This window comes from Triturus cristatus, chromosome 5_2, assembly GCF_964204655.1.
Source record: "Triturus cristatus chromosome 5_2, aTriCri1.1, whole genome shotgun sequence".
Taxonomy (NCBI): Eukaryota; Metazoa; Chordata; class Amphibia; order Caudata; family Salamandridae; genus Triturus; species Triturus cristatus.
The window spans coordinates 488,230,825-488,244,752 of NC_140588.1; the positions used below are offsets into that span (position 1 = coordinate 488,230,825).

A 13,928-nucleotide genomic window follows, 5' to 3' on the forward strand; every position below is an offset into this window, starting at 1 on the left:
GTATTGTCCCAAGATGCATATAGTAAGTAAGGATGAGGAATAGGTGAGCAGGTAATTCAAGTTAAAAAATCTGCTTGTGATGCATGGCGTTCTCCAACGAGCTTATAAATTAGATTACAAATGAGTAGTATTTGTGATACCCCTAACTGGTGTAAATGTTATATAAGCTTGGTGTACGGTGTCTGCCATTTTTCACAATTGATTATTATGGCAATGCTGGGTCTGTTAACCATTGTTTTACTTCTGTCCCATGGTTCTAGAGTTGAACGCAGGGGTGGTAGTCATCTGGTGTCCTTTGAACATCTAACATCGCTATTTTTTTACCATCAGCCACAAGTCATCAATTGTTAACTTCTTACATTCACAAAATTGACACCCAACATCCTTTTTGTTTTTTTTACAGGACCCATATTTCCAATCTTTTTGAGAATGATCGTCATTTTTCTCATCTGTCAACGCTGGAAAGAGAAATGTCGTTTCGCACTGAAATGGTTAGTTTTTTTTTAATTGTACGTTACATTTGTCATGTGAGAACTCAACTCTTGCTACATATTACAAGAGATTGAAGAAATGTATTCTGATTGCAGATGTGTTTGGCATTTTGGGAAACAAATCTCGTATTATGAAGGTCAGCTAATAAATGTGAAATTTAAAAGTGATCGGTTTCCATAAAAAAAAAAAAAGGTTTTGTTTGGCAAGCTGATTGCTACTACCCTTCACGAGGAAGATTTATAGTTTTGCTTTTTCTAATTTTAGTTGACCTGGGCAGTGCTATCCCTAAGTTTTTTTGTTATCGAAGACTATCTACTGGTCTTACATGGCAATTATTTTTAATGTGTGATTCTTGTGATAGCCTATGGTGTTCAATTTGATCAATTAATTGAGGCTTAAAAATAGCCCCTGATAAGACCCACACAATAGCTCCCAGCTGCATTACACCTCATGCCCTTTGGATTCCTTTTGCATACACTCGCTCTATACTTTATTACTCTTATTCCACTTCCTGTCACTTCGAAACAGGAATGTAACTATTGGGCCCGTTTTCTTAGTAAAACAACTATGAGCAGTTTAGCGCATCTCCAAAGCGACAGCCGCTTGTACTACCACGGACAGAGGTTTGACGCTGCTTTGTCTTTTTTTTGTGTCCAGTTTCATTAAAGATTTTTATTTTGTTCCGTTTTTTTGTGTACAGCAGTGGCAAGCAATATGTTACTTTTTGAAGTCTTTCACTTTGTGGCAGCTCTCCTGTCTGTTTTGTGAGAGCAGATATCTCTTGGTTTACAACGGAGGCGTAAAAGAGCGCAACTAAACATGTCCGCCAACATTTCTAGTCTGGTTTCATTACAGAGAATACCCATATACTATCAAGGTGGCGGTTCTTCATGCCATTGCTGCCGGCTGCTACATAGTGTAATTTGAATTTGTTGCATTCCTATTTTTAAAATTATGTAAGAATATATATCAAATGGACTACACCAAGCCTGGCTTGCTTGCTTATCCTTTGTAAGACATTTTTTAATAAGCTCTTCGCTTTTCAGTTGATATGAGAAATAAGCAAGTCCCTTATCGTATCAAAGAACATGTAGTCAATTTAGCGCAGCTCCAAGGCATCCCTCCCTGCCTCCCATTTGTTCCAAGCCTAGAATGAGCCTCCCATGTGCCTGGATACCTAGCGTTTTCAGTATATGAAACTCACTATGCGAAGTGGTGCTTCCTTCCAGGAAAACTCTAAGGTGGCACATAGGTGGTCATGTCAAAGAGATTGAGCATACATCTTTCCCTTTCACCAACAACACATGATCAGCCCAATTTCAAGGTTTGTGTCAGGCATTTGCCATTACAGGCTGAGGTTGTGGGCTTCCTTGTTGCACCTCAGTGCCTCTAAACCCGCCCGCTATCTCCAAGAGACCCATCACTTTCAGTACACGAAACTCATACCATGTAACAGTGCTCCATTCGAGGACACTGCAAGTGTACACGATGGGGTCATGGTAAATGGACTCAGCAAGCAGTTCTCTCTTGTCCAACAGCAGAGATCTGTGCCGGTGTATACTTTAGACAGCTACTTCTGAAATCTTCAAACTGGAGTTGGCTTTGCTTGGGAAGGGGTTTCTGTATGATAGTTAACTATTCGTATAGTCTGTCTTCTACACTCTTGAGTGTGTCACATGCATTGGCTGCATTCGAAAAACTCATATGCCATTACCAATAGTACACTATCGCAAATTACGCGGGTAACCCAAGACGGCCATAGGACCAGGGTAGCATATGCTACGTAAAAACAATGTAGTCCTACTGGCACGTAATCAAAGAAAGATGCAACAATTATTTAGCTATGTAGGCGAGCGAAAAAACAGTATCAATAAATGAATCGCACTTATTTGTGATTCATTTATTAATCCAGTTTTTTTGCTCGCCTACATTTCTAACTAATTGTTGCATCTTTATTTGATTACTTGCCAGTAGGACCACATTGTTTTTACGTACCATTACCAGTGGTACAGCTGCTGTTTAATTACAGTTCCTACAGCAGCAGTCTCATGAGAGCTCATTTGGCAGGAGTTTTAGAAAAGTTATTGCATGATTAGTCTTGCGATTGAGATTTCATAATACTGCATTTCAAAAAACGTAACGAGTTTGTATGTAAGCAGTGTCATGAGGCTACATGTGGCAGCTGTCTTATAAGAGCTTAGCAGCAATTGTACAATATAACTATTGCAGCTGTCAGAACACAGTTCAGAGGGTACCGGGGCATGCTGGAGCTACTACGCCCAACCGTGGGGGTTGAGGGCTGTGAGAAGATGGCCTGATATATGCTGTTCACTAGTTATAGTGGGCACCTTGTATCAGTCCAAACAACCCCTTATGGTGATCGGTTAAAGACAACCTTTATTGAAAGCTATCCTAGTGGTAGCAATGGAGAGCCGCCTTCAGGCTAAGTCATGAAGGAATCTAAAGCAGCTTGTTTTACCAGTCTATAATCTCTTGAATGATCAAATGAAAGGACAACCACACCAGGTATATATTTAAAATATATGTATGTAAGATAAAACACACCCCTCTAGTCTCTGTATGAGACTGGATTTCGAAGTACTTAAGTTACAAGTCAGTATTCAACAGTAAAAGCACAAATACACGTTTGGGCCCTAGGGGCGTACCAAACCATATACCAATAAAGTGGTATAAGAACCACGACTGAACTAGACACAAGGCCTTGAACTAGACACAAGGCCTAGAGCCTGTAGAAGTGCTTGGACCACAAGGAACCACCCAAGGTAGTGACACAGGCCAACCACGGGGTACGCGTACAGTGTGAGAACACAGCCGCGAATCGCCGTTAACTTCTATGGGGAAAGTCGCGGTTGGAAATTAAGAGGAGGACTACGAGTGAACCCTTTTGGACTTAGAGGTGCTAGGGCCAACACCCACGGGAGTACCAGAGTACTCTAGTTACCTCACCCAAGGAAGCCGGGTGCATAGGTGTCAAATGGTGTTGGGTCGCGTCGCTGTTTTCAATGGAAGCTGCTCAGGAAGTGCTGCTGCCGTGAAGAGAAGTGTCCGGAGAGATCCAAGACCGGATCTAGGATGGAAGGGACCTGAAAGCAGAGGGGACAGAGTCTGGGTCACTTACCAGTGACCAAGGGCACGATAGTCCAATGCCCACAGATATCGGGTGCTTCAGGTGAGTTGACGGGTGTCTTGACTCTTCAGCCACGAGGTCCAGGAGGGGTGGAAGACAACCAGGAGCTGGATTCGAGCTGTCCCACGAAGTCTGTCGAATGCTGCGGTGTCGGCGACCAAATTGGACCCAACAAGCCTTGGCAACGGCAAGTCACTTGGAATTAGAAAAAGGACGTCCGTGCAGACCAGCAAGGTATGGGGGACTTACCCAGCGAGGGTAAGTCAGGGCACGTCAGGAGCAACCAGGAAAGCCCAATCAGAAGAGGAGTTGCCTTCGTGGGGACCTACTAGCCAATGGGCTAGCGATCGCGAAGGAGCCTCGAGCGGTCGCACTGGAAACTGGCCCACGGGTCCCTCGTGAAGTGGAGGCCAGCAATCTTTGGTGCAGGAGGTGCTGAAGGCTGGGGCTACTCTGAGCCCAAAGCACAACTTCGAGGCAGACCAGGAAGATGATGGATCAGCAAAAGATCACGGTGTCCAGGTGTCACGGTTCCACGTCACCCACGAAAGCCACGGGCCTCAGCTTTGCTGTGTGTTCAGGGTAGGCTCGGGGAAGTCTGGAAATCCACCTCTGGGGATGCAGAGACTTTGGCGTCCGACAGGAGCTTCAGAATTGCAGACCAGACAGTTGCTTCTTTGGTGCCTACCAAGCAGGGGAGTCACTCTTTGACCCCAAGGGAGATTTCTTCAGTTTTCTAGTTAAAGTAGAACGTCGAAGGTCCAGGATATATAATGCAGAGTTTCGTCCAGGGTAATCTAAAGTCTCAAGGACTGGGTTCCCATACTTATACAAAGTTTCGTGGTTGGACATACTTTAGGGACCCACCTATGGGAGGGTTTGGAAAGAGGGGTGGTTGCACCCATTTCCTTTGTCCAGTTTTGCGCTAGAGCAGGGGCAGGTAGCCCCTGCAACCAGTTTGAACTGGACTATGCACAGGGACACCAAGTGTGCCCCCAGTGCAGGACTTCAAAGCACCAGAGAGTGCTCCCGCCCAGCCCCAATACACATCTGCCTGTCTGGGGAGGTGTTTACACCTCCCTGGGACAGGAAACCTATTGTCCAGACCTCCCCTGCCGTAGTTTCGGTCAGCAGTAGGAGGCCAGACCCGTGTCTGGGGCAGTGGCATCCATTTTGTGATGCCAGGGCTGTAGAAACTCTTTACCAGGTTAGACCAGTGTGAACATGTCTCTCCCTCTAGAAGGGTGGAATGCAACTCCTGCCGACAGAACTGGCGGGGAGGGGGGGCAGTATTCCAAAGCGTTTGACACCAAACATGACATGTTTCCGTGCAGCCAGTCTAAAGTTAGCATTTACCGTGAAGTTATAATGCACTTAAGAGTGCTGCTCCACAAAGAGCATCAGAGGAGGTACTCCGAACGCTGCAGAGGGGCGCTGCTCATGCAGGGGCACCCTCTCACATAAAAACCAAGCACTCTGCCTTCAGGATTGTCAAGGCCTGCCATAGGAGTGACTTATAGGTTTTATATGTGTGTGCAATGGTAGTGATATAGGTAGCCTATACCACTGTAAGGGGTGCAAGCACCACCTTATCCAGGCTGCAGTAGCAGACCTGTGGTGTCATTTTGGAGTGCTTCCCAGGGGTGGCATAATACATGCTTCAGCCCCTGGTAGGCCTCTGAGGTACCTATGACCTAGGTACATAGTATACCATATACTAGGGGCTTACAAGGCACTTCGGAATCCAATTAGAAATGTACATAATGTACATGGAAACCATTTTAGAGAGGAAGCAGCTAGGCTGGGGTCCTGGTTAGCAGGGACACAGCCAGACTAAGGTCGAAAAACAGTGAAACACCAGCAAAAAGTGGGGGTACCCATGTGAAGCAGATCCTACTCTCCTACAAGGGCTTTTACTCCTGATGTTCCGGGACATTTGCTATTATGGATCCTGTGCAATTGGGCCAAGCACCCCTTCAACACTTGACTCAGAGGTAGGGCAGGTCGAGCAGTCCTAGACTTCTCAGGGGAAAGAGACACGGGATTGAGCACAGGCTCGCAACTCAAAATATGTTTAGTAACGGCAATAACTGATTGTCCAGTCAAATATTGTCTTTTATGAAAAAAATAGTATATACGACCACAAACTAAAATATTGCATACACAAACAATACACAAAGCCCGCTTAGGTCAGGGCTCTAGTGTTTAATGACAGTCCCCGAAGCCCCTTCTTCCTCTCGCTAGCAGTAGTGGCTATCCCCATTCACGGTTCTAGAGCCGAAGTGCTATCTGGAAGATGTGTTCCCCTGGGGCCTTCTGGCCCTTCGCTCAGCCTTTCCCGCACCAGCAGGGATTGTCTGACCGAAGCCTCTGAGGGTTTTGCTCTTGCACGTACAAAGTAAGGTAACAGTTCCTAAACGAAACAGTGCCAATATGGTCTACTGTGAGAAGGGGGAGAGAGATATAGGGCAGGGGGAAAGTAGTGGATGAGGTTCGAGAGTAATAGTGTAATGGAGACCAGATACTCCTGGATGGTACTAGAAGTGCCCTCACACACCCTTGCGGGTGCAAAGCATCATCATCGGGCGGTGCTCCTCGTGGGGGTGGTGCTGCAGTCCCTCACGGGCCCTTGGAAGGGCTCTCTGTCAGAGATCTTTTGATGGAGTCGCCGTAGTTGTGCGTGCGGGTGTGTGGGGAAGGGGGGAGGGCGGTGTCGTGATGGAGCTAAAAAGACCTTGTGGTACCCTAACAATTTAGTGGTGGGTCCAAAGGATCTACTAAAAAGTAACGGGGGATAGTGTTAGATTGACACTGAGTAGGGGAAATTGGATGTAAATACGTCCCACTGCTCTCAACCCGTTGGAGTGAGGGTTAAAATGAGAGAGGGGGTGTAGAAAGGGTGGTCAACATGTTTCGCGCTGCCCGCGGTCCCTAGTCGATCCTAGCGCTTCGTCAGGACCAAGGTGGTGATTAAAAAGTAAGGGAGAGGGATTCAGGAAAAAGAGGGGAGTAACCTATAATCCCAAAAACAAAGGAAAAAAGGAACACGGCTGTCTCAGTGAGTATCTCGCACTCTGCTCTGTAGAGGCTGCAGCTGAGTGTCCTCGGCACTCCTCCGATACAACCATAATATTCTTTTGGCCTTCCCCACAAGGACAACGGCCCAATCAGCAGAACAACTTCACAGCAGCCCCCTCTGGCATACAGGGTCACCTAATTTCACACTGGTGACAACCAGAGTGGCACAGCATATAGGTTTTTCAACTTGAACTTGCATACAGTCAACAACGTGATAGGTGCAGCAGCTGTCTCCTCACAATTCGCTGCAGGAATCCACCCCAAAGATTGCCCCCCCCCCCCCCCCCCCCCCCCCCTCGACCTCACTCCCTCCAGCACTTTCCTTTTCAACACAGGGATTACTGGTCTTGGAAGCTGGCAGGTGCTGGTGCTCCAGGGGCAGGAGGTCTTGAATTTTCACTGGATGATGTCCCCTCACCCAGCTGGGAGATTACCAGGCCTTAAATTCCAGTCCTGGTCACAGGCAGACGTCTTGCAGAGACAGTTATCCTACTTGCCCAGCCTGTCTGGCTGCTTGACAGTTGACAAGGGGCCTCGACATCCTTTTTTTTTTTTTTTGCCCATTTCCAAACATGAGATGTTATTTAGGCTCTGAGTCTTTGAAGTTTGTGCAGGGGGTTTGCTTCCTTTTAAAGTGGCTTCTTCTGTGATCGGCCATTCGTTCAGAAAGCAGTCGGTCACAGCAGGAGCAGCTCCAAATCAGAACCCCACAACACAGGCCATGGGAGTTACCAGAGGTTTACATCTTGTTGTCAGACGCAGTGATGTGTATCTAAAGGTTACCCCATGGCCTCATCCTTACTCTTTATGATGATCTTATCAGCCCCATCTCCTTCCTGAGATGTTCCCAAGTCCCTTTCCTGTGACCTCTCTCCGAATCAAAGAGCACCCTTTGAAGTGGCTGGAGAGCTTGGCTTGCTTTGCTCCAGTGTGTCTCTAAACCAGCATACAAAATGCAGCAATCAACAAAGCTGATGAGGGAGGTGGGGATTCTTCTACCTCCAGTCAGCCTTGGGTCTCCCAAAATAGAACCCTGAATCTTCCATGTTTTGTACAATCCAAAGACACACATACACCCAGCACATGCATTCAACACATATGCACTGCACACCACTACATAATGAATAGATGTAGATAAGTTAAGCACACAGCAGTAGGCCTCAATCCAGTGACACAGGCAAAAAGGCATGTTCACTTCTACTGATCATTACACAGTATGCTGCCACCACCACGTTCATGCTGCTTAACTGCTGGCAAAAGCAGTAGCCTTTCACCACTGAGGATAGCGCTTTGGGTACCCTTCCTGGTCCAACAAGACCACAATCCATGAAATAGACCTGTCAAGGCACACATGCATGCTGTGTGTTCGCCCATGACAAAAATCAGCTCTAGCGATCCAGACTTCATTGCAGCTGGGGCACTCTTGGCAGGATTACACATCCATCACCATGCGAGGGACTTCCTACCCAGCAGCTGCATTTGCAGTTTTATTGCAAGTCTGTGCTTTTCCAGACAGCCTTTGGTGACCGTTTTCAACCACGATTTTGTGACTATGTATTTGTACGTCTCTTTAGTATGTCTGTGTATTTGGCATCTCAGTATGTCCAGCATGTAAACATAACAAGAGCAGACTTTTTGGCTTTGCCAGCGCTCTTTCAAAATCTTTAGCTAAAATTCTCTTTTTTTTCCCTTTCATTTTGATCTTGCTGAAACCCATCTTCAGGCCTATTTTGTCTTTAGCAGTGCAACTTGTTTCAGGCTTCTGATTCGGTTTACAGAGTTGGTGGCAGCTGAGTGTGTACATTTGCTTGTGTGTTGCTTGGCCAGCAACGGGTCTTACCAGTGATAATACCAAACCTTGTTTTAAGTTTGAAAGAGAACTTTATTGAAATATAAATAATGCAAATACAATCCAGAAAACATTTACAGTAGAAAGTAGAAACAGTAGAAAGTAAAAACAAAACCATACAATGAATTGTAAGCAAATAACAGGTGCAAATATGAACTTTACATATGAAACGGCAATAAGAAAAAAATTAATAAAAGAAAAAGAGGAAATGTATTGATACTATTGAGATAAAATATGATATATAAACAAACTGATCTTCATATTTAATATTCGATGAAGCAGAGAGGGTAGGAAACTTAAGGAAGTTTGGAAACTTCTTCAGTAATGGGTTGGTGTAAGTTAGTTGCTGAAGCAAAATAATTTAATAAAGCAGTTACTGGTGACCAAAGAATATTTCTCTTGATTGGCAGTGATGGTGGAGTAACAAAATTCCTATCTAGTTTATGATTATAACAAACACCATACTACCATGCTTGAAAAGATATATTGAGCATTTTTCCAATTCTTTATTTCCTGAAATGCTACAGCAGTTAATAAGTCTACAATTGATACATTAAAGTCGCAATTCTTCTGTGTTTCTGAAAGGCTTCCTCAAAATACAACTTCTATTTTTGTTGCATGTTATTCATTTGGATTTTGTTTGCACTTTGCAAGTTTTTGCACTCTTTCATTCTAAAATCTCTGGCATAAAGGAGGAACAAGCTACTTTGAAAGAAGGATTCATCTGGACCATTATGAAGAAAGGGCTTGATATGTTACATGTTGAGTATAGTATAAGGGGATATCTGGTCTGCTCCAAATTCTTGACTAGATTACTGTGTGGCGTTTTCAATGCAAAAAGAACAGATGTTGGACGGAATGCTGAGTCAATCAAACATTCACCCCAAGTCACAGATCTGAGTTGAATCCATAGTTTTTTTTGCATACCACACCATTCCAGTTTAGAACCAGCCATATGCAAATCGGTATTGACCCTGTTCCCCATGGGAACAGTCCAGCCCGAACTGTCAGGCCTGGTCTTTCCTGGAACATAAACCAACATCCTGGGACCGGTTTCGGGGTCAGCCAGGCTAGTTTGAATCTGGTGGCTTAGAGAGCACAGAACCCACGTCTGGACATACCCTTCCCGCTTAGGGCGACAAATACCAAAAGAACAGATTATCGTCGGAATGCATTCACCGCAGTCACAGATCTGGGTTAAATCCATCGTTTTTTTGGACACTCTCCTTGTGTTTGCTTTTTTTGCCCTAAGTTGACAGGGTATGCCCAGATGCTGGTCCCTTGCTCACTTTGCCACTGGTTTCAAGCTAGCTTGGCTGATAAGGGGTGTTACCACGAAACCGGTTCTTGGATGCTTGTTTCTGGTCCAGGGAAGATCTGGCTTGGCAGTTTGGGCTGGACTGTTTCCTTGAGGTACAATCTCAAGACTGATTTGCACGTGGCTGTGTCTGAACTGAGGTGGCGAAGTGAGCTAAAGAACGATGATGGATTCAACCGAGATCTGTGACTGGAAAAATGTCAGCACTCCGTCCTTCATCTCCTTGTTTGGCGTTTTCAGTGACCATGGGTTCCATTTGAGACTGCCTGTATTCCAATTATTCTTGGATCTTTGTTGTTCTTTGACTTTTACAGTATAATCTCCATCGAAAATCCGTTCTGCCTTCTAGTGTGAATTGTTTGCTGCCTACTGGACACAGGGAAGTTCATAAAACTAGTCTTCCATCATTCAAAACCAAAATGTTATCAATTATGTGGATGCTTTACTGATGTTGCCTTAATCACTGGCGGCACATGAAAGACCTCTTTTAGAGGTACACTTGTGACATGTCCCCATCAGTTAACTAATTGTGACAGTTAAGCCTGAGAAGTGTGAATTGCAGTTGAAAACATAAAATATTTTGATTTTCCTTTAACTTACTCTAGTTCCTCTACGTATCCCACCACAACTGATTGCCCTTCACCATCCAATTATATCCGTTTCTTCGTTTTGTCAACATATTATGGGTGGTTTATCAAGGTCTGTTTGTGTTGCTCTTTTTACATCAAACACTTGTGGAGAAAGAACATTCTTCAAAAAGTAACTTTTTGCTATGAAGACTGACTGCTTTGAATTAAGAGGTCCCTTAATGCCACCTTTTTTCTGTTTGAGAGCTAGCCTGATCATAGAAACCTATAAGTGTTGTCAGTATCAATATTGCAGTAAATATCATGCACATTATATTTATTTTTGACCACTTTGCATTCTGCATCATTTACATACAATGATGTAACTTGGATGGTGCATTTCTTTAAGCATTATCCTGAGGAAATCGTGTTCACCATTGAAACAACCTGTAGTGTATCCTTCTCTACACTTGTAAAATATTTTTAGGATAGAGGTAAATAGCCTGTATTTTCCTTTTCTATGGTTACCAGCTCTTAAGGAGAAAGAACATCTGTATTTCAAGTCTGTGTGTATGTGTATGTGTGTGTGTATATATACTGGCTGTAGGAGACTGGTTCTTGTTCGTGTGTTTTTTTTAAAGATTTTTGGTATGTCTACTCTAAGTACAGTGGTTAATACTATACATGAGTAGATGCCTGATAAGTGCTCAAAATAAGATTTCCTCCCAGAGACTGTTTGGGACCTTTGCATACAGAAGACGCAACTTCAAAGTTCTAAAGGTTTTCTAGTAATTCTGCAAACTGTTGAGACTTTTTCCCAAATGGCTCATGTTTTCCTATAGGCATAATTTTATTTTATCATCTAAAATGAAATGTGATTACATTTGTGATATCTGCTGTTTGCAACATTTACCACCAAAGTAATCTGGCTGAGTTTTTCAAAATACATGCAAGTTTGGGGAGACTGTCTGTTCTGCATGTAGTGTTCTGGATTTTGAGTCGCACATAGCCTGCCTTCCATCTTCAATCCAACGGTTAAACCGACCATGTATTTAGGTGTTGGAGCAGTAATTACATTGTTTTGTGAGCATCGGCAAGACCAATTGTCACACTTCTTTCAGTGGCTGAATATGTGTATAACACTGTTTTAGTGCATCCTTGGAAATTGACTATATATTCTCTAAAATCAACATACCTTAGGTTCTACCTAATACTATTTCCCCTGGAAACATGGTTTATGCTGTGTTGGCTTTATTGCTGATGTTTAGTTTTCATGCAATTGTGGGCCATACTATCTGCGGTTCTAAGAATGTTTTGATATTTGCAGCTGATCACCGTTTTACTTTTGCTCCAGTTTATGCTGACTAATATTAGGTCTGACTCCTTTTGTCTTGTTTTTTTAATACACTTTTAGCTTGTTTTATCAGCGTTTTATTACAGCATTTGGTCAATACAGTAACTGCCTTTCTTTCTTACTACTTTGTTTTTTTGTACGCCATGTGGTACCTTTAGTTTAACATGTTCCTGTTTCTCTTCTTCCTTTCAGAGTAAATGGGAATGTTGTTTGATATGTATGAAATTAGTTATTCTTTCATTTTTTCAATGTGTGAATTTTGTGCTGTCCTGTAAAAGTTACTGTTATAGTGATCAGTCTCTGAAGCCTGGCCCTTTTTCATTTGACCTGTCTGCAGTGGTGCATGCTAGATTTGTAATTATTAATGGGATTTGAAGCTAATATTCAAAACCTACACTGGATTGTAACCACACTCTTCTGATGCTATTTACAAGGTCTTATCTGGCCCTGTTTTTCCTACTCCTCTGGCATTTATTTAGGTCTTGAGCTGTGCCTCATGCATCGTAACTTTTCTGCCTTCCACTTTTGACTCGCCAGTTTTTTCACTTCCAGGTGTTCCTATACATTCTAGTTATGCAAGCATCCAACTCGAGAATAAATGTCCAATTTGTCAAATTCCAGTTTTTAGTTCAGGTTGTATAATCTCGTAAATTAATCTGTCCTGCATGCGATCCCATAAATCTGGTGTGACAGCTCCTCTACTGAAAAGCAAGGTATGACTCCGTTTAATGTTTTTCTTCCAACTTTTTCCTTCTTTTGCATATGGCAGTGTTTTCAGAGGGACACACTTATGTAACTGATTGTATGTCACAATGTCGACAACAGAAATGGTGTGCTGCAAATCTATTGTTGCCTTAATACCAGCAACCAGGACTTTCAGTGCACCCAATGTAAATCACCATAGTATCCACAGCCCAAATATCGACTAAAAAATAACATGAAATAGGTGTACCAACTGAGAAAATTAAAAAATAGTTTTACAAACAAAACAATAAAACAAAGAAAAATCTACCTTTTTATGTATCCTCCTCAAAAGGAGTACTCATTTACGCCTTTATACATTGGCTCCAAAACATCTAAAATGGGAACTATTACTATACATTTAGTACAATTTAAAAGGGCTGTGCTCTCTTGGCACTTTCACTAATATGGAGATGGATGTTTCAGGCTGATTCAGAAAGGCAAGCAAGCGTACGTAAAAGAGTCCATTGTGGCTGCCGCCAATTAAAACCAGTAGGGCAGTGTGGGCAGGTGGGGGAGAGGAGAGGTTGGGAAATAAAAAAAAATTATAATCACTTGCCTAACGCTCCTTCCTGCTGCAGGCTGCCTCGTTCCTCCTGCTCCTCTTGTCCTAGAAGTGTATTGGCCTGAAGGCACTGTTTCCCATCCCAAACCAGACACTCCTCTCTAGCATGAGAGCACCGCTAGGATTGGTCTGAGCGGCCTCGTTTGCCGCTCAGACGATGCCTGGGAGCCTGTGGGGTTTCTCCAACCCGGCTGTACAGTACAGCCTAAGATGGCCAGCCAAAAACACATGCGCACTTATAAGTGCACAGCACTCTTCCCTGCTTTGGCCCGGCCACACCCCTCCTGTTGGACTTGAGTAGCTCAGACAGAGACCGCTATAAAAATAAGAATGTTTTAGTGTTTTATTTATCATCTGCTGGCAGCGGGGCGACACTCCTCCAGCACTACTGAGGAGCCGCGTCAGAAAATAATACTCCTATAGTGAGACTTCCAGGACTCCTAAACACTTCTGAGAGGCTCCTTTGTCTGTACCTTTATTTTTGCACCATGAGTGTTTGCAGAACTCGAGCAGCTGCGCTAAGTAGGATTATTGAACATTTATTGTAGATCTCAACTTGAATTTATAATTGATATTTTGCTACATTTGTGTTCTAGAAACTCATTTTGTTGTTGCAGTTCATTATTCTTGATATAGTCCTATATTTTGTGATCATTTAAGATTAAACTTGTGACCTTTTTCTGATTATGTATTGTGATACACAAAGTGAAAATGAGAAACACCTCTTGACATTTTAAAATGAACATTGGCAAAGCCAGTAGGTTTTACCTAGGCGAATTGTCTTTGTCCAGGTTTTTTTATTTACTTGTTGCACAGC

At 43.5% G+C, this 13,928-nt stretch overlaps 1 protein-coding gene across 1 annotated transcript in view; it reads left to right on the forward strand.

Moving 5' to 3' along the window:
- Positions 1-13,928, forward strand: part of DPY19L1 (dpy-19 like C-mannosyltransferase 1) — a 519,970-nt gene that overhangs the window by 64,331 nt on the left and 441,711 nt on the right. The window contains exon 3 of the mRNA XM_085607487.1: positions 404-491. Within this exon, the coding sequence (XP_085463613.1) occupies positions 404-491 (88 nt within the window). The remainder of the gene's footprint in view (positions 1-403; positions 492-13,928) is intronic.